This window comes from Telmatherina bonti (genome assembly GCF_933228915.1).
Source record: "Telmatherina bonti genome assembly, chromosome: 11".
In the NCBI taxonomy this organism is placed as follows: Eukaryota; Metazoa; Chordata; class Actinopteri; order Atheriniformes; family Telmatherinidae; genus Telmatherina; species Telmatherina bonti.
The window spans coordinates 13,075,271-13,101,168 of NC_136629.1; the positions used below are offsets into that span (position 1 = coordinate 13,075,271).

General features: G+C 47.1%; 1 protein-coding gene across 1 annotated transcript; it reads right to left on the reverse strand.

Moving 5' to 3' along the window:
* Window positions 1-1,841: 1,841 nt before the first annotated feature.
* dlk2 (delta-like 2 homolog) lies at window positions 1,842-14,082 on the reverse strand (the record flags this gene model as incomplete). Its single annotated transcript, XM_079248717.1, has 5 exons — window positions 1,842-2,580; window positions 6,565-6,706; window positions 7,921-8,051; window positions 8,387-8,444; window positions 14,007-14,082. 5 exons carry the CDS (start codon window positions 14,080-14,082, stop codon window positions 1,842-1,844), a joined length of 1,146 nt encoding a protein of 381 aa, XP_079104843.1.
* Between the last annotated feature and the right edge of the window lie 11,816 nt (window positions 14,083-25,898).

Here is a 25,898-nt window from a genome sequence, read left to right on the forward strand (position 1 = left end):
ATGACCCTCATTGTGTTACTTTATTTTATTTTATCTTATTTTTGTACACTTTAAGCTGCTCTTTGTGTAAAAAGTGCTTCATGTAAATAAAGATTAACTGAATAAGCCAAACTATACTCCAGTGATTAAATTTGGAGATAATTTACTGTCGAGATTAGATAGATAGATAGATAGATAGAACCAAAGATTAGTTGAGCAGCTGCTCGGGGCACGACACCATCGGGGTATCCTCATGCCAAATGTGTTTTAAATATCAAGACATCTTTATACAAAATAAATCAGTTAAAACACAGAAAATATTTAAAACAAAAATAACCATAAACCTCTCTACAGTATCATCATTGTTGCTGGCAAACCATGAAATGTTTAATAAATTCTTGCTGCTTTATGAAGTTTGTCTGAACTTCACTAACATAACAAGGATTTGGAAACATTTTAATATATGTTAAGGAAATAATTGACTTTTTCACAAATTTGCTTTTGTTTTAAACAAAGTAAAAGATTTTGTAAACAATTCCTATCTGCTGATGTTACACCACAGTTAAACATGTATCTGCAACAGACTTCACATGAAAGATCAATACAGAACTATTTTTCCAGAATTTCCTGCAATATTAATCCTTCAGGAACCTTTAAAAAAACATAACAACACATTTTTACCCTTATTTACCACATTGATCCCTCTGATAGAAGTGTCTTAAAACAACCTCAGACCAAATCACTGACATAAAAATATCATTAAAACCTTTTTTTAAAAAAAGTTTTTGTAGCTTTTTTTTTTGACAAATGAAATACTGATTTACTTATTTCTAAAAAAAAAAAAAAAACAAACCCAGAGAATGTGCATCATAATATGAGGATATGGTATATAAAAATATGTTTTTATAATGGGACAAACATGGTCCTGATAGAGCGTTGGCACTATTTACAAGTTCTATTTAGCTCAGGAAAAACAAATGTGTTCATTTCCACTTCGTTCAACACTTCAAACTACAAATAATGCAAATAGATGTTATTACATTTAGACCCTTTTCTCTGGTCCTGCTTTGGTTCTGGTTCCAGAACCAGTGCTTTCCTGGTTCCACTGTTTATTTCTCATCTAATAAACATTTATGTTTCATTGGGAATATTGGGTTGTACTGGGAATAAAATACGTTTTGTGGAACCAGGTTATAAATCTTTTTTCTTCTCAGTTTGTTTTTATTTCTTCACTTAAAAACTAAATACGAAGAACTTTAAAGTGAGAAAACTGAGTTTTATGTTTACAGAATCAGAGCATCAGAAAGTTCAGTCACATCACTGATACAGACATTTATATGATTCGTAACACTTATAAATTATTAAAGTTTAAATACAAATAAACTTTAATCCTGATAAAGTGAAATATGACTTCAGACAAACATCTTCATGTCCCCAAAGACGTTAATGTTCGAGGACGGTTTTACAGGAAACTCTGAGAGTTTTCAGACAGTTTCAACAACTTGAACTTCATAAAGTCTGAAGCTTTGATGCCTCTGAAAAGCGTTGTCATGGTAACGAACTGAAGCAGAAGTGAAAGTTGTGACCTGGAAGAAAAAAACGAAGCAACCACACCTGCAGTGGCAGCTGGATGCGACTCATCTTGAAACCTGACAACTTTCTGAAAAAGTTCTGATCAGCTGCTGTTCAGAAGCTGCACCAGCAGATGCATTGTGGGTAATGGTGCTCCTCCATCTGATCCCAACAGGATGATGTATCCCAGGTGCATTCTGGGAGAATCTGAGCAGCTGAATCCCGATGAAGCTGTGACCTCCGACCAGCTCTCTCTCTCTCTGTTCTTTTCATGCTGATTCTCCCTCAGTCTAAATCGCCTCCATGTTTTGTCTCTTCTTCTGTGGTTCTGCAGCATTCAGGAAGCTTATCCGACATCCATGTTCGTCACAGCCCACTCGCCGGCCGTTCACTTCGCCTACCTGTGATGAAGACAAAGCTGGCGACCAGCGGGGGGCACGGCAACAGTCCCTGCAGCGGCCCTGCAGGATGAGGGTGGTGGTCAGGACCACCATGCCCACTGTGGTCCCGCCCAGAACTAGGACGATGATGAGTTGCAGGTCTGTGAGGCCGCTAGCGCTGCGCTCATTCACTGTAACCTTTAAGAGCCTGTTGTCATGATTACTGTTGTTCTTGCTGCTGTGGCTCCACCCCCCGTCCCCTCCCTCCCAACTGAGCGTCTTCCAGCTGGCTCGGCTTCCATTGTGATGGCTCAACAGGGTCTCACAGGTGGTTCCGGTGAAGGCGGGCTGGCAGATGCAGTGGAAGCCTCCGGTACGGTCGAGGCAGCGGCCGCCATTCAGGCACGGCTGGCTGATGCAGTCATCCATGTTGATGGTGCAAAACCGCCCGGTGAAGCCGGCGGGGCAGACACATGAGAAGCGATTGATGGCATCCAGGCAAGTGGCTCCATTGGCACACGGCATCATCTGACAGTCATCCACATCTGTCTCACAGCGCGGCCCTGTGAAGCCGGCGAGGCAGCGACATGTTGGTTCCTCTGCCAGGCCGTCGCCATCTTCACACAGACCTCCATTTTTACACAAAGACCTGAAGAAGAAGATAAAAACAGCTGATTGGATGATTCAAACCAAAATACATCACACCCAAAACATCTGGTCTTCAGGTCCATCTCTACAGATGTTGGTACAACCCATCAGAACCAGAATGAAAGAAAGAAACAGACTTATCCCTGGTTATCTGCTTTAACCAACCTGTTGTCTCATTGGTGATATACTTTAACCTACCCATCTCCGACTGGTTATCCAGCTTTGCTGGTTATCTATTTTAACCAATCTTATCTCTGGTTATCTGCTTTAACTGACACTATCTCTGCTTATCTGCCCTGACCGACCCTTGTTCTGGTAAACAACTTGAACCAACCCATCTCATGTTACATGCTTTAACAAAATTTATCACTGATTGGTTATCATTTTAACCAACTCAATTGGGGGTTATCTGCTTTAACCAACCTTATCATTGGTTGTCCCCTCCCTGAGCCGTCCCATCGTGGTGGCGGGGTTTGTGCGTCCCGAAGAACCTAGCAGCTATGTTGTCGGGGGCCCCTGGTAGGGTCACCCATGGCAAACAGGTGTCTAGGGGAGGGACCAGACCAAGCATGGCTCATCGACCCCTATGATGACGACAGACCTGGGCATAAATGTTCCCTTGCCCGGATGCAGGTTACCGGGACCCCCGTCTGGAGCCAGGCCTGGAGGTGGGGTACAAGAGCGAGCATCTGGTGGCCAGGCCTTCAGCCCGAAAGGGTTACATGGGCCCCACCTCCCGTGGGCTCACCATCTGCGGTAGGAGCCGTAGGGGTTGGGTGCAGTGTGAGCTGGGCGGCAGCAAGGGGCGGGGACCCTGGCGGTCAGATCCCCGGCTGCAGAATGTCACCTCTCTGGTGGGGAAGGAGCCTGAGCGGTTCCGGCTAGATATAGTTGGACTCACCTCGACGCATGGCTTGGGCTCTGGAACCAGTACCCTCGAGAAGGGCTGGACTTTCTTCCACTCTCTAGTTGCTCATGGTGAGAGGCGCCGAGCAGGTGTGGGCATTCTCATTGGCCCCCAGCTTGGTGCCTGCACGTCGGGGTTTACCCCAGTGGATGAAAGGGTAGTTTCCCTCCGCCTTCGGGTGGGGGGACGAGTCTTGACTGTTGTCTGTGCTTATACGGCGAACAGCAGTTCAGAGTACCCACCCTTTCTGGAGTCCTTGGAGGGAGGGCTGGAGGGTGCTCCTTCTGGGGACTCCATTGTTCTGTTGGGGGACTTCAATGCTCACGTGGGCAATGACAGTGAGACCTAGAGAGATGTGATTGGGAGGCATGGTCCCCCCCCCTCTGAACCAAAATGGTGTTTTGTCATTGGACTTCTGTGCTCGTCATGGATTGTCCATAACGAACACCATGTTCCAACATAAGAGTGTCCATATGTACACCTGGCATCAGGATTCCCTGGGCCGCAGTTCGATAATCGATTTTGTAGTCATATCGTTGGCCACATGCCTTGGACACTCGGGTGAAGAGGGGGGCGGAACTGTCAACTGATCACCACCTGGTGGTGAGCTGACTCAGATGGTGGGGGAGGAAGCTGGTCAGATCTAGCAGGCCCAAACGTGTTGTGAGGGTCTGCTGGGAACGTCTGGCTGAGTCCTCTGTCAGAGCGAGCTTCAACTCTCACCTTCAACAGAGCTTCAACCATGTCCCGAGTGAGGCGGGGGACATTGAGACCGAATGGGCTGTTTTCCATGCCTCTATTGCTGAGACGGCCAGCTGGAGCTGTGGCCGTAAGGTCGTTGGTGCCTGTCGTGGCTGCAATCCCAGGACTCGTTGGTGGACACCAGCAGTGAGGGATGCCGTCAAGCTGAAGAAGGAGTCCTATCGGGCCTTCTTGGCCTGTGAGACTCCGGAGGCAGCTGATGGGTACCGACAGGCTAAGCGGCATGTGGCTTCGGCTGTCGCCAAGGCCATGAAGAAAGACTTCCGGACGGCTTCGAGGCGATTCTGGTCCACCATCCAGTGGCTCAGGAGGGGGAAGCAATGCTCCATCGACACTGTGTACACTGGAGATGGGGAGCTGCTGACCTCAACTCGGGACGTTGTGGGTCGGTGGAGGGAGTACTTCGAAGACCTCCTCAATCCTACCAACAAGTCTTCCGATGAGGGAGCAGAGCTGGGGGACTCAGGGGTGGACTCTCCTATCTCTGGGGCTGAAGTCGCTGAGGTGGTCAAAAAGCCCCTTGGTGGCAAGGCCCCAGGGGTGGATGAGATCTGCCCGGAGTTCCTTAAGGCTCTGGATGCTGTGGACCCCTCTGCAGCATCGCATGGACATCGGGGGCAGTGCCGCTGGATTGGCAGACTGGGGTGGTGGTCCCCCTTTTTAAGAAGGGGGACCGGAGGGTGTGTTCCAATTACAGGGGAATCACACTCCTCAGCCTCCCTGGTAAGGTCTATTCAGGGGTCCTGGAGAGGAGGGTCCGCCGAATAGGTGAATCTCGGATTGAGGAGGAGCAGTGCGGTTTTCGTCCTGGTCGCGGAACAGTGGACCAGCTCTATACCCTCTCTGGGGTCCTGGGGGGGGCATGGGAGTTTGCCCAACCAGTCTACATGTGCTTTGTGGACCTGGAGAAGGCATTCGACCGTGTCCCCCGGGGGCTCCTGTGGGGGGTACTCCGGGAGTATGGGGTACCGGACCCCCTTGTGCGAGCTGTCCGGTCCCTGTACAACAGGTGTCAGAGCTTGGTCCGCATTGTAAGTAAGTCGGATTCGTTTCCGGTGAGGGTTGGACTCCGCCAAGGCTGCCCTTGGCGGAGTCCAACCGATTCTGTTCATAACTCATATGGACAGAATTTCTAGGCACAGCCGAGGTGTTGAGGGGATCCGGTTTGGTGGCCTCAGGACTGGGTCCCTGCTTTTTGCGGATGACGTGGTCCTGTTGGCTTCATCTGGTCATGATCTCCAGCTCTCACTTGAGCGATTCGCTGCCGAGTGTGAAGCGGCTGGGATGGGAATCAGCACCTCCAAATCTGAGACCATGGTCCTCAGCCTGAATACGGTGGATTGCCCTCTCCGGGTCGGGAGTCAGGTCCTGCCTCAAGTGGAGGAGTTTAAATATCTCGGGGTCTTGTTCACGAGTGAGGGAAGGATGGAGGGCGAGATCGACAGACAGATCGGTGCGGCGTCTGCAGTAATGCGGACTCTGCGCCGGTCTGTCGTGGTGAAGAAGGAGCTGAGCCAGAAGGCGAAGCTCTTGATTTACTAGTCGACCTATGTTCCTACCCTCACCTATGGTCATAAGCTGTGGGTCATGACCGAAAGAACAAGATCTCGTATACAGGCAGCTGAAATCAGTTTCCTCCGCAGGGTGGCCAGGCTCTCCCTTAGAGATAGTGTGAGGAGCTCGTTCATCCGGGAGGGGCTCAGAGTAGAGCCGCTGCTCCTCCGCATCGAGAGGAACTAGTTGAGGTGGCTCGGGCATCTGGTCAGGATGCCTCCTGGACGCCTCCCTGGTGAGGTGGTCCAGGCATGTTCGTCTGGGAGGAGACCCCAGGGAAGACCCAGGACACGCTTGAGGGATTATATCTCTCGGCTGGCCTGGGAACACCTCGGGAACCCCCCCCCCCCCCCGCAGAGTTGGCAAATGTGGCTGGGGAGAGGGAAGTCTGGGCTTCCCTGCTTAGGCTGCTGCCCCCGCGACCCGACCCCGGATAAGCGGCACTAAGACGAGACGATCGTTGGTTATCTGCTCCAATGGCCCATCTCCGGTTATCTACTTTAACCAACCTTTTTTCTGATTATCTTCTCTAACCAACCTCATCTGTGTCTACCGCTTTAACTGACTCGTTGCTGGTTATCTGCTTTAACCAACTGGCCTTATCTCTGGTTATCTGTATTAATCAACCCTATCCGTGGTTAGTTTTATCTGCTTCACATGTTACACAATCATTCAGTGTAAAAAATCAATAATGTTTCCCTCATCAGAATAACTGCAAATATTTGTGGTTCTGATCCAGGTTATGGATGACTTGTTACCGACCTCCTCTGGTGACATGGTCCAGTTCTCTGCTGGCAGTTCGGACCATGGAAGCCTTCAGGACACAGACAGGTGTAGTCTCCGCTGTCCTCCATCAGGCATGTGGCGCCGTTCTGACACGGCTGTAATGAGCACACGCTCAAGTCTGAGAAAACCCAACACGAGACGTCAGACATCACTGACACATACAATGGGTTCTAATAAAGCTACATTTAGATCTTTTATCATTTGTACGACAGGTGTCAGAGCTTGGTCCGCATTGCCGGCAGTAAGTTGGGTTTGTTTCCGGTGAAGGTTGGACTCCGCCAAGAATGCCCTTTATCACAGATTCTGTTCATAACTTTTATGGACAGAATTTCTAGGTGCAGCCGAGGTGTTGAGGGGATCCGGCTTGGTGGCCTCAGGATTGGGTCTCTGCTTTTTGCAGATGGTCCTGTTGGCGTCCTCTGGTCGTGATCTCCAGCTCTTACTTGAGCGATTCACAGCGGAGTGTGAAGCGGCACCTCCAAATCTGGGACCATGGTCCTCAGCCGGAATGGGGTGGATTGCCCTCTCCGGGTTGGGAGTGAGGTTCTGCCTCAGGTGGAGGAGTTTAAATATCTCGGGGTCTTGTTCACGAGTGAGGGAAGGATGAAGAGTGAGATCAGCGCGGCGTCTGCAGTAGGACTCTGCGCCGGTCTGTCGTGGTGAAGAAGGAGCTGAGCCAGAAGGCGAAGCTCTTGATTTACCAGTCGATCTACGTTCCTACCCTCACCTATGGTCATGAGCTGTGGGTCATGACCGAAAGAACAAGATCTCGTATACAGGTGGCTGAAATGAGTTTCCTCCGCAGGGTGGCCGGGCTCTCCCTTAGGGATAGGGTGAGGAGCTCGGTCATCCGGGAGGGGCTCAGAGTAGAGCTGCTGCTCCTCCGCATCGAGAGGAACTAGTTGAGGTGGCTCGGGCATCTGGTCAGGATGCCTCCTGGACCTCCCTGTTGAGGTGTTCCAGGCACGTCCCTCTGGGAGGAGACCCCGGGGAAGACCCAAGACACACTGGAGGGATTATATCTCTCAGCTGGCCTGGGAACGCCTCGGGATCCCTCGCAGAGTTGGCAGATGTGGCTGGGGAGAGGGAAGTCTGGGCTTCCCTGCTTAGGCTGCTGCCCCCGCGACCCGACCCCGGATAAGCGGCAGAAGATGGATCGATGGATATCATTTGAAGCATGTAATGTCCCGATCTCATCAGTGTGATGTCACAGAGACACCTGGATTCCATAGATACATTTGTATCCTCAAAGATCTGCATGAAGGCTCCATGTTGCATCAATGAAAACAAAAGTCACAAAGACAGAAAGTTTACAGAGAGATCCGGACTCACCTTTGTCACAGAACCGACCTCCCCAACCCAAATCACAGTTGCATTGCCACGGTTGCAAACAGGAACCGTGTACGCAGCCGGGCATCGGCACACAGCGGTCACAGTGATCCCCGTCCCAGCCCGGATCACACCTGGAAAATACAGTAAGTTGTAAAGGAAATGAGATGGAAATGTCCTCGAGGGCTGCTGTCCTGCAGGTTTTTTGATGTGTCCCTGCTCTAACTCACCTGGCGTGAAGTTCTGCACAATGTCAGATTAATCTGAATTAGGTGTGTTGGAGCAGGGATACATGGAAAGCCTGCAGGACTGGGACCCTGTAGAAAACTGAACATGTCAGGATGTTTTCCTGCTATGGAAGCAGCTGAATCTGATCTTTTTTGTTTCCTGTATTCTCCGGATTATTATCATGATCACTGAAGGTTATTAATTATTGCTTTGGTCACCGTCTCAATGATCAATAGCTCACCTGCAGACCCCAAACTCGTCACAGCGGCTATTGGTGATATTGCAGCTGCAGTCATTTCCTGCACAAATAATATTAGGAAAAGTCAGAGAGGACACTTGATGGATGAAGGCAACGAAGAAAATAAATACAACAAAGGAAATTTAAAAAAAAAACCCATAAAGAAACACGGTGGAAACATGAAGGAAACATGAATGAAACATAGAGGAAATATAGCCGACACTTGGAGGAACTATCAAGGAAAATTTAAGTGGAACTATTATGTGCATTTCAGGCTGGGATTGATCGAGTTATTGTCACAAATCGCTTTATTTACTTCAGACCGACCCTCTCCGTAGGCTGTCAGATCAGCCTGTGGGCAAAACGAGTGGATTGAGACTCTTCAGCATTAAGCTCCGCCTCCCGCCACTGCACTACATCGGGAGCGCGCACCGCAACTGCTTTCGCCGTCATTGTAACATCTCATAAACAGAAGGATGAGGCTAATATGAACTTAATAATAATAATTTTAAAAAATACCATGTCAACACATAGCATACAGCCCTACATGTTGGAACCTGAATCAGACCCTGAAAACGAAGTGGAAAACAGCAACCCACAGTAACGAATGCAGCAGGATGTCTCTCTTTGGTAAACTCACCAGCCATCGCTGGAAATAACTTTATCCCACGTTTTCCACCCGCCTGATGTATTTGTACATGCCCTTGTTAACCAGTAGAAGGTAACCAATCACCGAACCTTATCCCCCCGGGACATCACAAGGATTTCGAAGTAGAAAAAAGTCTGAAACGACGCGTTTTTCGTCGCCATGGAAACCGAACGGAAAGAGTGCTGGAACTCAAACTCAAACATGCGTTTTGGAGATAAAAAAACAGTGCCGTTCACATGTCTGATGAGGATTCAATACTGTAACACTGTAGAAAGCTCAGAAAACTCGAAATACTATAATAGCACCCCTTTGAGGAAACTTTCTGATACCAATAGTGAAATGACTCAGCTGAGCAGAAACTGGTACTGAACTGTTGAGCAGAGTTTTTTGGTTGCTACAGCAACGCAGAAAGTGTAATAAGAGTTCAGTCGCCGTAATTTCTGATTCTTCAAACAGAGCATGCCCAGATCTCTCTCTGTTCATTGACTGAACCTAACAGCACTTCTGTTCAGGTCTGGTTGCTTCAGGATCTTTTTAAGGTGATAACATTGTATTTTCCAACAGTACCCGAACACAACAAACCATCAGACATGTGACGGTTCCTGTATTCCTGCAGATGATTTTATATTTCTGTCAGAGGTTCCGACAGCATGTTTAACGCACAGACCGTGACCTCTGACCTGTGAGGGACTGGTGAATTTGAGGTTGATTGAGTTTCAGCTGGAATGATAGATCAGTTTCAGACCGGACTTCCGGACGGCTTCGAGGAGATTCTGGTCCACCATCCGGCGGCTCAGGAGGGGGAAGCAGTGCTCCATCAATACTGTGTACAGTGGAGGTGGGGAGCTGCTGACCTCAACTCGGGACGTTGTGGGTCGGTGGAGGGAGTACTTCGAAGACCTCCTCAATCCTACCAACACGTCTTCCCATGAGGGAGCAGAGCTGGTGGAAACGTGGCCAGAAAAAGCTGAGGACACATGATCCAAGAACTGGACTGAAGATTGGTGGAAACAGGTCTGATCCTCTCCAGAGCCTGGACCTCAATGTTATTAAAGCAGTGTGGGGTCATCTGGACAGAGGACAGAACAAAAAAGGTAGAAATGTCCAAGTATCTAAAAACATCCTGAAAGGACCTTTCCAGAAATATTTCCCAAGGATCCTGGAGAACTATTCCTGCAAAGTCCTTCCAGGGGTGGACTCTCCTATCTCTGGGGCTGAAGTCGCTGAGGTGGTCAAAAAGCTCCTTGGCGGCAAGGCCCCGGGGGTGGATGAGATCCGCCCGGAGTTCCTTAAGGCTCTGGATGCTGTGGGGCTGTCCTGGCTGACATGCCTCTGCAGCATCGCGTGGACATCGGGGGCAGTACCGCTGGATTGGCAGACTGGGGTGGTGGTCCCCCTTTTTAAGGAGGGGGACCGGAGGGTGTGTTCCAATTACAGGGGAATCACACTCCTCAGCCTCCCTGGTAAGGTCTATTCAGGGGTCCTGGAGAGGAGGGTCCGCCGGATAGTTGAATCCCGGATTGAGGAGAAGCAGTGTGGTTTTCGTCCTGGTCGCGGAACAGTGGACCAGCTCTATACCCTCTCTGGGGTCCTGGGGGGGGCATGGGAGTTTGCCCAACCAGTCTACATGTGCTTTGTGGACCTGGAGAAGGCATTCGACCGTGTCCCCCGGGGGCTCCTGTGGGGGGTACTCCGGGAGTATGGGGTACCGGACCCCCTTGTATGAGCTGTCCGGTCCCTGTACGACAGGTGTCAGAGCTTGGTCCGCATTGCCGGTAGTAAGTCGGATCCGTTTCCGGTGAGGGTTGGACTCCGCCAAGGCTGCCCTTTATCACCGATTCTGTTCATAACTTATATGGACAGAATTTCTAGGCGCAGCCGAGGTGTTGAGGGGATCCGACTTGGTGGCCTCAGGATTGGGTCCCTGCTTTTTGCGGATGACGTGGTCCTGTTGGCTTCATCTGGTCGTGATCTCCAGCTCTCGCTTGAGCGATTCGCGGCCGAGTGTGAAGCGGCTGGGATGAGAATCAGCACCTCAAAATCTGAGACCATGGTCCTCAGCCGGAATAGGGTGGATTGCCCTCTCCGGGTCGGGAGTCAGGTCCTGCCTCAAGTGGAGGAGTTTAAATATCTCGGGGTCTTGTTCACGAGTGAGGGAAGGATGGAGCGTGAGATCGACAGACGGATCGGTGCGGCGTCTGCAGTAATGCGGACTCTGCGCCGGTCTGTCGTGGTGAAGAAGGAGCTGAGTCAGAAGGTGAAGCTCTCGATTTACCAGTCGATCTACGTTCCTACCCTCACCTATGGTCATGAGCTGTGGGTCGTGACCGAAAGAACGAGATCTCGTATACAGGCGACTGAAATGGGTTTCCTCCGCAGGGTGGCCGGGCTCTCCCTTAGGGATAGGGTGAGGAGCTCGGTCATCCGGGAGGGGCTCAGAGTAGAGCCGCTGCTCCTTCGCATCGAGAGGAACCAGTTGAGGTGGCTCGGGCATCTGGTCAGGATGCCTCCTGGACGCCTCCCTGGTGAGGTGTTCCAGGCACGTCCCTCTGGGAGGAGACCCCGGGGAAGACCCAGGACACGCTGGAGGGATTACATCTCTCGGCTGGCCTGGGAACGCCTCGGGATCCCCCCCGCAGAGTTGGCAAATGTGGCTGGGGAGAGGGAAGTCTGGGCTTCCCTGCTTAGGCTGCTGCCCCCGCGACCCGACCCCGGATAAGCGGCAGAAGATGGATGGATGGATGGAGTTTCAGACCGTGAGGACAATAGACTAAAACAGTCAAATCCATTTCTACTGAAAAAACAAACGCCTCCACAGAGGTCACATGCCGAATGCCACGTGGCTCAGCGCCTGTCCGGGTCACAGGTCAAACTGTCGGCTGCTAATATCCCTCCTGAGACCTGGGATGTGTCCTAACAGCTGAAATGGAGACGACCCGCAGCAGCAGATAATAAGATGCCCAGAAACATGACGCAGTGTGATTTAGAGACTTCAGGAGGAATTCAGATTTCCAGCCGGGACACGTGGCAACGGTAATTTTAGCCTCCCTGGATGATGCTCATTGAACTGGCCTCTGCTGCTCTCTGATTGGCCGGTTAGCCCACACCTGTTGTTTGTGTTTGCCGTCCAATCAGAGTAGCTGCAGGTTGAGTTGGAGGTTATTGTTGTGGATCTCTGACAGAAAGCGGAGCTGGTCTGAAGGCCGCCGCAGGAACCTGATCCTCTGCAGACCTTATGTGACAGAAAAGAGACGAGGAGGTTGCGCTGCCTTCCAGAGCCCACAGTAAAGTAGGAAACCACAGTTTTATGAGGGAGGGAGACCCAAACAGAAACAAAGAGGAGTTCAGTAGAAGTATTTGGAATGGCGCCGAAGTTCATGGTTTGACCTGAAGGCGGCAGCATCCTGAACTCAGACACAGTGAAACGACGCTGCAGCTGATTAAAACTGTTTGATGGTCAAAGAATCGATAAGTCAACTTCAGAAAGAAAGTTCAATGGCTTTAATCCCTTTAACAGATGTTAAAACAGATTTAAAAATACATTATTATAATTATTGCTATTATTATTATTATTATTGTTATTATTATTATTATTATTATTATATTCTCAAACATCTGCTAGGTGGAAACTCATCATGATGAGACATGATAAACAGAAAGTGGACAAAAGAAGAGTCTGGATGAAAAAACAGGGCCTAAAATCCAGCACAGATCTGAACCAGGACCTGAGAGATGCCTCTGGTTCTTCAGCTGATCCATTTAATGTTGACTGAAGCCTCATCAGAAATAGTTTCCATGGAAACGTGGCCAGAAAAAGCTGAGGATTGAGCCTGGACCTCAATGTTATTAAAGCAGTGTGGGGTCATCTGGACAGAGGACAGAACAAAAAAGGTAGAAATGTCCAAGTATCTAAAAACATCCTGAAAGGACCTTTCCAGAAATATTTCCCAAGGATCCTGGAGAACTATTCCTGCAAAGTCCTTCCAGGATCTTGGAGAACTACAAGGACTCAGACTGCAGACAAATGAAGCTGCCGAGACCAGAAACCATCTTCAGACTGTGAAACGGGACCAACTCTGGTTCTAACTCAGATGTTGGATCTGTATGTGTGTCAGAACATGTGGCCTGTTTCCATGGAAATAAAAAAAAGGGTCTGGATCAGAACTGTCAACATGTCTGAGATGGATCACTGAAATCGGGAATGTTCTGGTTGTGATTTGACCAAAACCTGATTGTTCAAGAGGTTCTGCAGCTAACCCCGCCTCTGAGACATCTGAGGGGGACTTTAAAGAGGGAACTATGCTTCCGACCAATCAGAGCTGAAGAATGTAATGATTACTGGTTTTAACCCCAAGTCGGGGAAAAAAAACAAAAACAAATAAGCAGTTCAACTGGTTAACATCAATAAAACTTTTTTAACTCCTAATCTTTGAAGACATCAATAAAGACAAGATGGGAACTGAAGCTAAAAGAAATGTTTTTAATTTAATTTTCATTCATTTAAATAGTTAATACTATTTAATTTTAGTTTACTTTTAATTTTTTAACTAAATTTATTGTTTTGTTTTTAAAAAAAAAAGTTTTTTAAATCTTATTTTAATTTTATCTTAGACTTTTTTTAAAATAAATTTCTAAGGTAATTTTACTTGTAATTTTATTCTTTGTAATTTGTTTATTTAATTTAATTTTTTGTTTCATCGTGAAGATGTGAGGACCAAACCGAACTGTTTCCATCACAGTGACAGAAATGAGACGCAATCAATCAACCAATCAGAGCAAAGAATGTGCGAGTCAATCAGTTATTGAATACACTGTGATCAGATATATTGATGAAGGCAAAGTTTGTTCATTAAAATGTTCCACTGATCTGTTGAAGTTGATATTACTGAATGTTTCCAGCGGAGCTGATCAGTAATCAATAATCCCTGTAGTCAAACCAATCTGCAAGGGTGGCTCTGTGATCATGTGACCTACCTTCACCTGCGCAGGGCGGGGCCATGCAGAGGAGGCAGCAGCCGAGGAGGACAGCGGCGGGTCGGACCGGCGGCATGTCGGGCTGAAACAGAACCAGAGGAAACCCGGAGTCAGTCTGTCACATAAACACAGACTGAAAGCTGAGACGAGACGCCGTCTTCAGCGCCGCGTCTCCAGCTGTCATCGTCTGGATCAAAGACTGGACCAGGTGTCAGGGACATAAATCAGAACCACTCTGGGATCAAGTCCAGGACTAAAGTGTGAACCAGAGATGAGCTGTTCACAGCATGTGAAGACGTCCAGGAAGGTGATGTCACTAAGTCCACAGGAGGACATCATCCTAGACAGCACTTCCTGCACCAGACTGTCATCCTGGACCAGACTCTGCCGTATTGGACCAGACTCTGTCCTCCTGGACCAGACTGTTCTCCTGGACCAGACTCTGTCATCCTGGACCCGACTCAGTCATCCTGGACCAGACTATGTCTCCCTGGACCAGACTGTTTTCCTGGACCAGACTCTGTCGTCCTGGACCCGACTCAGTCATCCTGGACCAGACTCTGCCGTATTGGACCAGACTCTGTCCTCCTGGACCAGACTGTTCTCCTGGACCAGACTCTGTCATCCTGGACCCGACTCAGTCATCCTGGACCAGACTCTGTCTCCCTGGACCAGACTGTTCTCCTGGACCAGAATCTGTCGTCCTGGACCAGACTCAGTCATCCTGGACCAGACTGTTCTCCTGGACCAGACTCTGTCCTCCTGGACCAGACTGTTCTCCTGGACCAGACTCTGTCATCCTGGACCAGACTGTTCTTCTGGACCAGACTCTGTCATCCTGGACCAGACTGTTCTCCTGGACCAGAATCTGTCGTCCTGGACCAGACTCTGCCGTATTGGACCAGACTCTGTCCTCCTGGACCAGACTCTGTCTCCCTGGACCAGACTCTGTCTCCCTGGACCAGACTATTCTCCTGGACCAGACTCTGTCGTCCTGGACCAGACTCAGTCATCCTGGACCCGACTCTGCCGTATTGGACTAGACTCTGTCTTCCTGGACCAGAATCTGTCCTCCTGGGCTAGACTCTGTCCTACTTGACCAGACTCTGTCCTACTGTACTAGACTCTGTCCTACTTGACCAGACTGTCCTATTAGACTAGACTCTGTCCTCCTGGACTAGACTCTGTCTTCCTGGACCAGAATCTGTCCTCCTGGGCTAGACTCTGTCCTACTTGACCAGACTCTGTCCTACTGGACCAGACTCTGTCCTACTGGGCCAGACTGTCCTATTAGACTAGACTCTGTCCTCCTGGACTAGACTCTGTCTCCCTGGACCAGACTCGGTCCTACTGGACTAGACTCTGTCCTACTGGACCAGACTCTGTCCTACTTGACCAGACTGTCCTATTAGACTAGACTCTGTCTCCCTGGACCAGACTCGGTCCTACTGGACCAAACTCTGTCTCCCTGGATTAGATTATGTCTCCCTGGACTAGACTCATTTCTACTGTACTAGACTCTGTCCTCCTGGACCAGAATTTGTCGTCCTGGACCAGACTTTTCTCCTGGACCAGACTCTGTCGTCCTGGACCAGACAGCCTCTGTTTTCCTGGACCAGACTCTGTCGTCCTGGACCAGACAGCCTCTGTTTTCCTGGACCAGACTCTGTTGTCCTGGACCAGACTCTGTCGTCCTGGACCAGACTGTTCTCCTGGACCAGACTGTTCTCCTGGACCAGACTCATGTCTTCCTGGACCAGACTCTGCCGTATTGGACCAGAGTAAGTCCTCCTGGACTTGAACTATGTTCGGTTGAACAAATATATCTGCTCCTGGACAACACTCCGTCATTCTGGACTAGACTGTGTCCACCTGGACTAGACTCTGTCCTACTTGACCAGACTCTGTCCTACTGGACCAGAATTCGTCCTCCTGGACTAGACTCTGTCCTACTGGACTAGACTCTGTCCTCCTGGACTAGACTCTGTCCTACTGGACCAGACTCTGTCCTCCTGGACTAGACTCTGTCCTACTGTACTAGACTCTGTCCTCCTGGACTAGACTCTGTCCTATTGGACCAGACTCTGTCCTCCTGGACCAGACTCTGTCCTACTGGACCAGACTCTGTCCTCCTGGACTAGACTCTGTCCTACTGGACCAGACTCTGTCCTACTGGACCAGACTCTGTCCTCCTGGACTAGACTCTGTCCTACTGGATCAGACTCTGTCCTACTGGACCAGACTCTGTCCTCCTGGACTAGACTCTGTCCTACTGGATCAGACTCTGTCCTCCTGGACTAGACTGTGTCCTATTGGACCAGACTCTGTCCTACTGGACCAGACTCTGTCCTCCTGGACCAGACTCTGTCCTCCTGGATTAGACTGTGTCCTATTGGACCAGACTATGTCCTACTGGACCAGACTCTGTCCTCCTGGACCAGAATTTGTCCTCCTGGACTAGACTCTGTCCTCCTGGACCAGACTCTGTCCTCCTGGACTAGACTCTGTCCTACTGGACCAGACTCTGTCCTACTGGACCAGACTCTGTCCTCCTGGACTAGACTCTGTCCTACTGGATCAGACTCTGTCCTACTGGACCAGACTCTGTCCTCCTGGACTAGACTCTGTCCTACTGGATCAGACTCTGTCCTCCTGGACTAGACTGTGTCCTATTGGACCAGACTCTGTCCTACTGGACCAGACTCTGTCCTCCTGGACCAGACTCTGTCCTCCTGGATTAGACTGTGTCCTATTGGACCAGACTATGTCCTACTGGACCAGACTCTGTCCTACTGGACCAGACTCTGTCCTACTGGATCAGACTCTGTCCTCCTGGACTAGACTGTGTCCTATTGGACCAGACTCTGTCCTACTGGACTAGACTCTGTCCTCCTGGACCAGACTCTGTCCTCCTGGACTAGACTGTGTCCTATTGGACCAGACTCTGTCCTACTGGACCAGACTCTGTCCTCCTGGACCAGGGGTTTGACTCTGAGCCAGATCTGCAAAGTGAACTTTGCAACCTTCTCGCCCAGCGGGTTCTGTCCTGTCAGGATCCAGAGGACCGTGTCCTTGGTCTGACTTGCAGCTTTTTTAGGATGTCTCTGCAGGATTGAGGTGTCGCTGAAATGTCTTCTGGTCCTTGTGAGATCAAACGAAGGGAAACCCGACCCTCCCGGCTTTGATCCGGGACATTTCTGACACGTGTGCTGGACGTCTCCAGCTCCTCTGACATCTTTCACTTCTTTCATTTAGCGCCACTCTCATTTCAAGTCCAGGTCCAAGCCCAGGTCTGCTCAACGGTCCACCAGAATTCCTCCTGGAGATCCATCTTGTTGGGTCATGTTGGTCTCAGGGAGCATTCCCACCAGGACAGTCTGGGGGTCTCGGTCTTTCAGACAGATTTCTGGAACCTTTCCAACCTTTTCAAACAGGATTGAAGTCAGTGAGACCAAACGTCCTGGACAGCGTGACGTAGTTAAACCAGCTGTTCTCTTCGGGGTGAAACTCCCACAGAAACACAGTTTATCAGGTAAAAACGACAGATTTAACATCCTGCAGGTGGATTTTTCTCTCTTCTCCTTCTTATGGTGGACATGTCGAGTGTTTTACTGATCAGGTGTCTTTACTGTGAAACCCTGCAGGGGGATTTCCAAAGCTTCAGTCATTGTGAGGAAAGTTGTCTCCATCACACCGTCCAGCAGCCAGAGAGATGTTTCTGCTGCTGGTTCTGGGATTCAGGATGGAGAACACAGCTGGAACCAGGATGCTGGATGAATGAATAAACCAGCAGACTACAGGGAGGTGGTCTGCTGCTTCAGTCTCTTATTATACAGGTTAAAATGAAGCTTCACATATATTTACTGTCTCGTTTCTTTTCTTTTTTTTATTGGAAATGAAACCAAAATAACATGAATCACATTAAATGGAAGGAGGAAAAAAGAGGAACGAGGTGGATTTACTATTAATATGTAAACATGCAGGTCGGGTTGTTGGTTTCTTCATCAACAGGCTGGGTTTGGGTCCTGCTGGGTAAAACTGGAGCCCTGCAGGACTCTGGTCTTGGTTTTCTGAACACATGCTTTTTGTTTTGTTTTTCCTTCTGCACGAACAACAACCTGCATCACTTTCTTCTTCTTCATGTTTTATTGCGGTTGGCAGACGTCACTTTCTGATTGGTCGCTGGAACGCCAACCCTGGCTTTAAAGCGGTTCAGAGTCCACTTCTTAGGTCCACATCAAAGTGTAGTTGGTGTTCATACTGTGCTAAACGGGTAATACGATCCCTGGAAGAGGACTAGGGTCAGGTCAGAGTCCAGATTGAAGTTCTAACTAATGCTAACAGAGACTCTGTCTGCGATAACTGAGAGTCTACACCACAGGTGTCAGACTCCAGTCCTGGAGGGCCGGTATCCTTCAGGTTTTTGTTGTCTCCATGCTCCAACACACCTGACCGAAATTAATAAATAGATTGACAAGAACCTGCTGGATGATTTGAATCAGCTGTGCTAGTAGAGAGAAACAACAAAACCCTGCTGGACACTGGCCCTTGAGGACTGGAGCTTGACACCCCTGGTCTACGCTATCCGAGGGTTTCCAATAACCAGGAGTCTACACCAGGGACCTCAAACTGTGGTTCTCGAGGTCTGCTGTCTGGCAAGTTTTAGACGTTTCCTGCTGAAACTCACAACAAGCTTAAGTTCTGCACAAGCCAGTTTACTCTTTAATGTTCTGATGAAGAAAAGGATTCTTCATTTTCTCTTTTAAGTTGGACGTTAATAATAATCAGACTGAATGTTTTCCAGCAAATGGTTGCAATGATAGTTAATAACATAGTCCAATAATAGTCCAACCTGAAACACTGTTGCTACTTTAGGTGCATAAAACAGAACAGTTTTATAAAATTCACTATAAACATATTAAAGGCACTGAAGGAAACATCTAAGACCTGCAGGACAGCGGACCCTGAGGACCAGGTCTGCTGATCCTGGTTTACATCAACCAAGGGTCCACATAGACCTACATCAGTTGAAATAATTATCATCTGGTTGCTGGATCTGAACCATCCTGTCATCTTCTAAGGACCTCAGCAGAGCCGAGTCTCAGACACATCTCCAACTCCATCTGTCCAGATTATCTGGACCTCTGCCCCTAAAACCGGTTCAGTTGAGTCCTGAATCCTGTAGCAACACCTCTTCCCAATGGGAGTTCTCCATGAGTCCTCACCCTGCTCCTGACTTCGGTCTCCAGCCACAGCTGATGGCGATGAGGGTGAGACCGAAGGACGGTTTCGGTTTGTGTCACCAGAAATGTGATGACGCTTAACTGAGAGACTGAGGAAACTGGACTCTGAGACCATGATGTCATTCAGGAGGAATTTCTACCACTGGATGTTTTGTTGATGACGTCTCAGCTGTTCTCATGAAGCAGTAAACAAAACAATAAACAAGCAGACAGACCCAGAAAAGTTCTGACTCAGAGAACCTCCTGGAGCTGGTTCTGGATCATGTGACCGCAGGTGCTCCTACCTGTCCTTCCTCGGGTCCTCCTGCCGTCGGATAGAGGTGGTTGGTTGTCCTGCTGGCCGCTGCTGGTTCAGGCTGTTGCCGTAGTGACGGAGCTTTAGCTCACACAGTCGACTGTCAGGCGGGAAAACAACGAGTGGGATCATTTTCCAGAGATTACAGCGAGGAACACAACCTCCACACAGACAGGAACTGACATGCAGCCGTTTGTGGGGCTGGCATACCAGAGCACACACACACACACACACACACACACACACACACAGCTTTTATTTCTATGTGTTTGCTGGAGAAAGAGAAGAATGAGGGGAGTGTGTGTAAGAAAGGAAAGCAACAGGTGGTGTTTAATACCACACACACGCACACACATGCTGGGAGTGTGAGGCTGCATTCCCCTGCAGTTTTTTTGTTGAGACGTTTGCTTCACCATCATTATCATCCGTCATCATCACATCGCCGGATCAGCTGGCCACGTGAAAAACAAAACACATTTAAAAACTCCAGCTGAGGCAAAAAGATCATCGCCATAGCAACCACATTCTGACTCTGGTTACCTGCATGTTTTTACATGTTTCTACCTGGTTCTTTACGTCTGGCTGCGTTTTAGAGAGAAAAAACAGGAGGCTGAGATCATTACCGCTGGTCTGGTTGTTTTCTGTATCCAGTTTTAGTTCTGTTGCAGAAAATCAATGTGGTTCCGACTTCTTTAGAGGGATGGTTGGATCCAGAGATGAGCAGAACCACAAATAAAGTAACTGGGTTTAATAACGATCCTTGATATTTGCAGATAATCTTTGTCATTATTGTTGTATATTGTTATAATCTTACTTGATCTGCCAGGGACTAGAGATGGAAATTAGCCACTGGCATATTTAAATTTATTTAAATATTCATTAATACACATTGTCCTCTTTCAACAATAAATAAACATCCTGAACTGTCCTAATGAACTTGGCTGTTGCTTTCTTTATGCTAACTATAGCTATAGCTAATTGTATAGCTAACTATACAATCGCCAGACCACTAAGGGAACTCCAAACTGCTCAGGGTGCCCAGAGTTAAATTTAGCAAGTAGATATATTCTGTCTGTGGCCATTAATCATAATATATTTATATTAATAATGTATGTGCTGGTTTATGTGAACGAGTATGGTGGTGTCTGCATGTGTGTGTGTATTTGTGTGTCAAGAGGAAAGCTCCAGTGGTTAAAAGAATTGCGGTTCCTCCTGCTTACATCCATGGAGGCCCGACACGCACCTCTTCCAGACCTGACCTGCAGCGTTGCTTGCTGCATGGTTATGTGGAAGTACTGCATTGTGATTGGTTTGTCCAGATTTTCTGGAGCTTCTTGTCAAATTTGTGCAGTAATTGAAGAAGAGAAACTGCATCATAACTCAAGTTTGGGAGCACATTTCATCTATACTAGCAACAGAGGTTCTGCTGCACGCAAATACACGGTTTGTCTCCTCATATCAGTTTATTTTCTCCCTATATCAAAATATGGGAGATTTAAAATTAAATTAAAAATTTAAATATACAGGAGGACTCTGAGAAAGAGGGGAAATTACGAAAGTTTACCTGCCAAAACGGGAGACTTGGTTAAAACTGGGGTAGGTAATGTTGGGGAGCTAGCAAGATTTGAAAGTGGCACCATGTCTTGGGTCCTCCCCCCCTGGTTTTGCTCCTTGCGTGATTATAGACCATAGAAGAAAGATGGACGGAGCCTCCGGCTGTTAAAAGTGAAGCCTATGCTTAAGTGTATAAAACTGCAGTTCCCCCTTCATCCGCTAGGGGCTCCAAAACAGAGCAAATCGCCATTGACTCCCATGCTAAAAAGACCAACTTCACAGATATAAACATGTTTACAGCCTGGTTCAAAAATCCATATTAGGTTTAATAGGTCAGGTTTACCTTCATGGCAACTGTGGGGGCAGTGAATTTTGTTTCTAACTAGTAATTTAATCTCAAAGATTGATTTATTTAGGGGCGTGTCATTTTGATTGACAGGTACCCGATCTCCCGCTTCAAGTAAGAAGAACGTTGAACAACCGCGGTTTTTAGCCGGTTATCAACGTGATTTAGCTTTAGCCCGCTTATCTCCATTAGCTGGTTAGCTCCTGTTATCTCCTAGTTAGCTTAGTTAGCTCTTAGCTACAGAAAACTCGGAGTTCGCTGGATTTCTGTCATCCACCATAATGCTCACAGCCCCCCCTGTCAGCTTTTCTTCTTTGCCCATATTTGTATTTCCCCGGTGAGACAACCGCCCACCGAGCTTCAAATCAGCTCTTTAGAAACCTATAGGTGAGGTCATGGAGGCTACGTTCATTTTTTTATTTACAGTATATATGTGTGATCCAAGGTTGTTTTATTTGCAGCTTTTTCCATCAGCAATTTTCTCTTTCAGGGAAATTCTTTCTGCATTTTTTCAGCCATGTTTGCCTTCCGAGTTTCTTCTTCACTACTTTGTATTTTCATCCTAACACAGTATTTATATACAGGGTGTGGCTATCAGGCATGCGCTGTGGGAGGGGGAGGAGGGGAGCCGGGAGAATAAGCTTACGAAATATAAGAGAAGAACAACTCCATTTCCATCCGAATGTTTGGATTGGTCAGTTTTTACAGATTTACAGTAAACTATATGGTAGTCGATGGGTGCAAATGCGCTTCGCTTCATATAAAAAAACAGATGCATATAGGTTCAAACGTGCTTCATATAGCAAAACAGCTATGTGTCAGTTAGCCATTTAACATACTTCAATGAGCAAAGGAAGACACTCAACAAGCTGAGATCTGTTAGCCACTAGCCGTTAGCTGCCAGCTGTTAGCCACTGGCTAAAGTTATAAAGAAGTATTTAAACTGAAAAAAGTCAGACAAACCTGGTCACAAACACTACTTGAAGGCAAAATGTACAGGAAAAATCCAACTCATTGAGTCTGCTTTTGTAACAAGGCAAGTCTGAGAGGTGTGTATGAAGTGTAAGTCTAAGGTTAGAACATAAAAATTCTATGTCAGTATTTTTTTTATTTTTTTTTATTTCAGCTTTTAATAAGAGTAGTTTGGTTTTTAATTAGAAGTCAACAACATACAGTACTTTTAAGTTTTTTTTGTTTTGTTTTTTAAAAAATGTTTTTGTTTAAACTCTGTCAGAAGACATTAATATATGACCATAAGACAAGAAGGGATCAGCAAGTAGCAGCTTTACATATTTCATTTTCAGTCAGGTCATGGAGCAGAGGTGATCATCTCCTGCTTTAACTGCAGCTGGAAAGTAGGACAGCTGTGGTGGGAGGACTAAACTTCTTCCAAGCGCTTTTATATGTGGGAGGGGCATGCGTAGCAACCATAGACCATATATAGAGATGGACGGAGACTCCGTGACGTCACCCATAGGTTTCTGAAGAGCTGAATAGAAGCTCAGTGGACGGTTCCTACCATTGCCATCTTGGCAGAGGCATGCGCGTCGTCTCGTCAGGAAAATACAAATATGGGCAAAGAGGTAGAGCTGAGAGGGGGGCTGTGAGCACCACGGTGGGTGATTGACATCGAGCAAACTCCGAGCTTTCTGTAGCTAAGAGCCAACTGAGCTAACCCGGAGATAACAGGAGCTAACCAGCTAATGGAGGTAAGGGGGCTAAAGCTAAGTCACATTGTTAACCGGCTAAAAACTGTGGTTGTTCTACCTCCTTCTTACTTGAAGCGGGATATCGGGTACCTGTCAATCAAAACGACACGCCCCTAAACATGGCAAATTTCGAGATTAAATTACTTTTAAACGGGCGAGTTACAAAAAAAATTACTCCCCCCACAGTTGTCATGAAGGTAAACCTGACCTATTAAACCTAAAATGGATTTTTGAACCAGGCAGTAAACATGTTTATTTCTGCTGTGAAGTTGGTCTTTATAACATGGGAGTCTATGAGGATTTGCTCTGTTTTGGAGCAAATCCCCTCATCCCTAGTGGATGAGGGGGGGGACTGCAGTTTTATACATTTGCGCATAGGCTTCTATTTTTACCCCTGAAGGCTCGTCCATCTTTCATTAATGGTCTATGGTGGCAACGCTGCTCACTGAAATTTAAATAAAACATACCTGCTTTCACATCAGTCTCCAAAAGTTTCCAGTAACAGCAGAAAAATGTCTTTTTCAGGGGAAAAAAGTTGCTGGAGGGGTCTGAAAACTTGCTATATAAGGACTATAAGGACAAAGTCGCTAAGTTGGCAACACAACTTTTGAGGTGGGCGTGGTTAACGTGGAAAAGAATGAAGCTGACAGTTGCCGCTTCTGCATTTTTGCTGATGCAGATTAAAGGTATTGTCTTAATAAAACAGCTGATCAATGCGGTGAGAAAGTAGGAAAATCTTTACCACATGCGCCATTTAAAGGACCCAGTCGAATGCACAACCCGCCCTGCCATGGACAAAGTTTCTCGTTAAATATGAAATAACCGGTTTCATTTCACATTAATGCATAGACATCACTGCCTGCAGTTATCTCGGTCCATTGCAGATCAAGCTTCTAGTTAAGTATGAAATGACCAGATGAAAAACATTTTTTAGTTTGTTCTTGCAGCCTTAAGAGCAAGAACAAAGTCCTCGCTTCTTGTGGAATAACAAGCTTAAAGCAGCATATAGAAACCAAAAGTGGAATTTTTGACAAGTAAACAAAAAACATCTTTCATGTCTTGCAACTTTTTAAAAAGTTTGTTAAATAAATGTAGAATGAAATGTTTTATATTTAAACATCTAAATAAACTACACATTTTATTTACAGTTTATTTCAGTTGAACCTTTTATATTGAATGAATTTTATAAGATGACATTTTCTTTTTTTTCTTCCATTTTTTTTGATGTATTAAAATCTAGTATCTAGTAGATGTTGTGTTTATTTGTGTTTATTATCCTAACTTGAGCTTTTAAATTTATTTTTGTACCTCAAGTTAATTATCCACCAATTGTGTGTCTTATTGTGCAGTTTCACTTACATGTGATATATAAATGTCTTTTTATCATAGTATATTTGATGGGGTTTTATCTTGTCAATGTGCAAGTGGATTTGATTTAATTATTGAATACAAATGAAAACAGGTTATATCAATTAAACCAGCTCAGTGGTGATGTTTGAATTGCCATGGACCATTTTACATTGTAAAAGATGGACCCCAACATAAAAGAAAAAGGTTCAGACCGCCTGATCTTAGGGATGCTCCCCCTCATCATAGGTAGGAAAACATGGGCCCTAATCCTCTTTCACAGGAGCCCTTCATAGGTAGAAACGGCCCTGCTGATGAAGCAGCTCATGTGACATCATAAGTCTGATTTAAAGAGTCAGGTATTTATGGACTGGTTTTACAGACTGGAGCTGAAAGAGCACTTGCAGACCCGTGTTGTGACACAGGAGCTCAGAGAGGATTCGTCTCAGAATAACCCAGCAGCAGGACGAATGTGTGTCAGCGGATCTCCTTCAGGGGAGTCCAATGCGGTGACTTCAGAACCACCGTTAAGACCTGAAGTCCATGAAACTGACTCCACTTTCCTCTGAGCTCTGCAGCCATCACAGCTCCAGTTCTGTCAGATCTATAACCAGGATGTTATTTTAGCTCTGAACCACTTGGATCCACTGGTCATGTCAAGGTCCAGGTCCAGGGATCGGTTGCAGGCTTCCTGTGTGTTTGTAGGTCTGTGATTCTGCTAGACTGATTTGGTTTAAGGTGCTACATTTGATTTAAAGTGACCCTGTGATGGACCTGTCTAGCCATCCAGGTGAACTCGGTCAGCCCAGACAAGTTTCTATGACCCTGAACTGGACCTGGTTGGGACCAAACTGACTCTGATTTAAAATAAACAGTTTTCCAGTCAGATGTCTCTGTTTTATTCACAGACAAAAAACGTTTCTCTGGTTTGAAATCTTTCTGTAAACCTTCAGGAGGATTTTATGAAGCTGCAGGTCAAAACTAGATATTTACATTTTTACATGTGGGCTAAAAATGAAAGCTGATCAAAGGATATGTTTCCATCATCCCTAGAATTATGCAAAACCCAAATATAGCAATAAAAAACTGGTAATGAAAACATCTACATTTAACACCCTAACATCCCAAATATCTTTTAAGTTTTTACGTTCTCATGTGATGGTTTTTCAGATGAGTTCATATACAAGTATATCACTAAAGTGGATTGGAAACACTTTTTTCACATTTACACATCTATGGACATGACGTAGATGGGTCACGTAACCATTTAATTTAAGGTAAAGAAAGCTGGGGCGGTGTTTATGGATAAAGAAGGAGATGGAAATCTGGAACAAATGTCCTCCTAGGGTAGCTACCTGGCTTCCTAGCCACCTGGCAACCGGCTACCAGGCAACATGG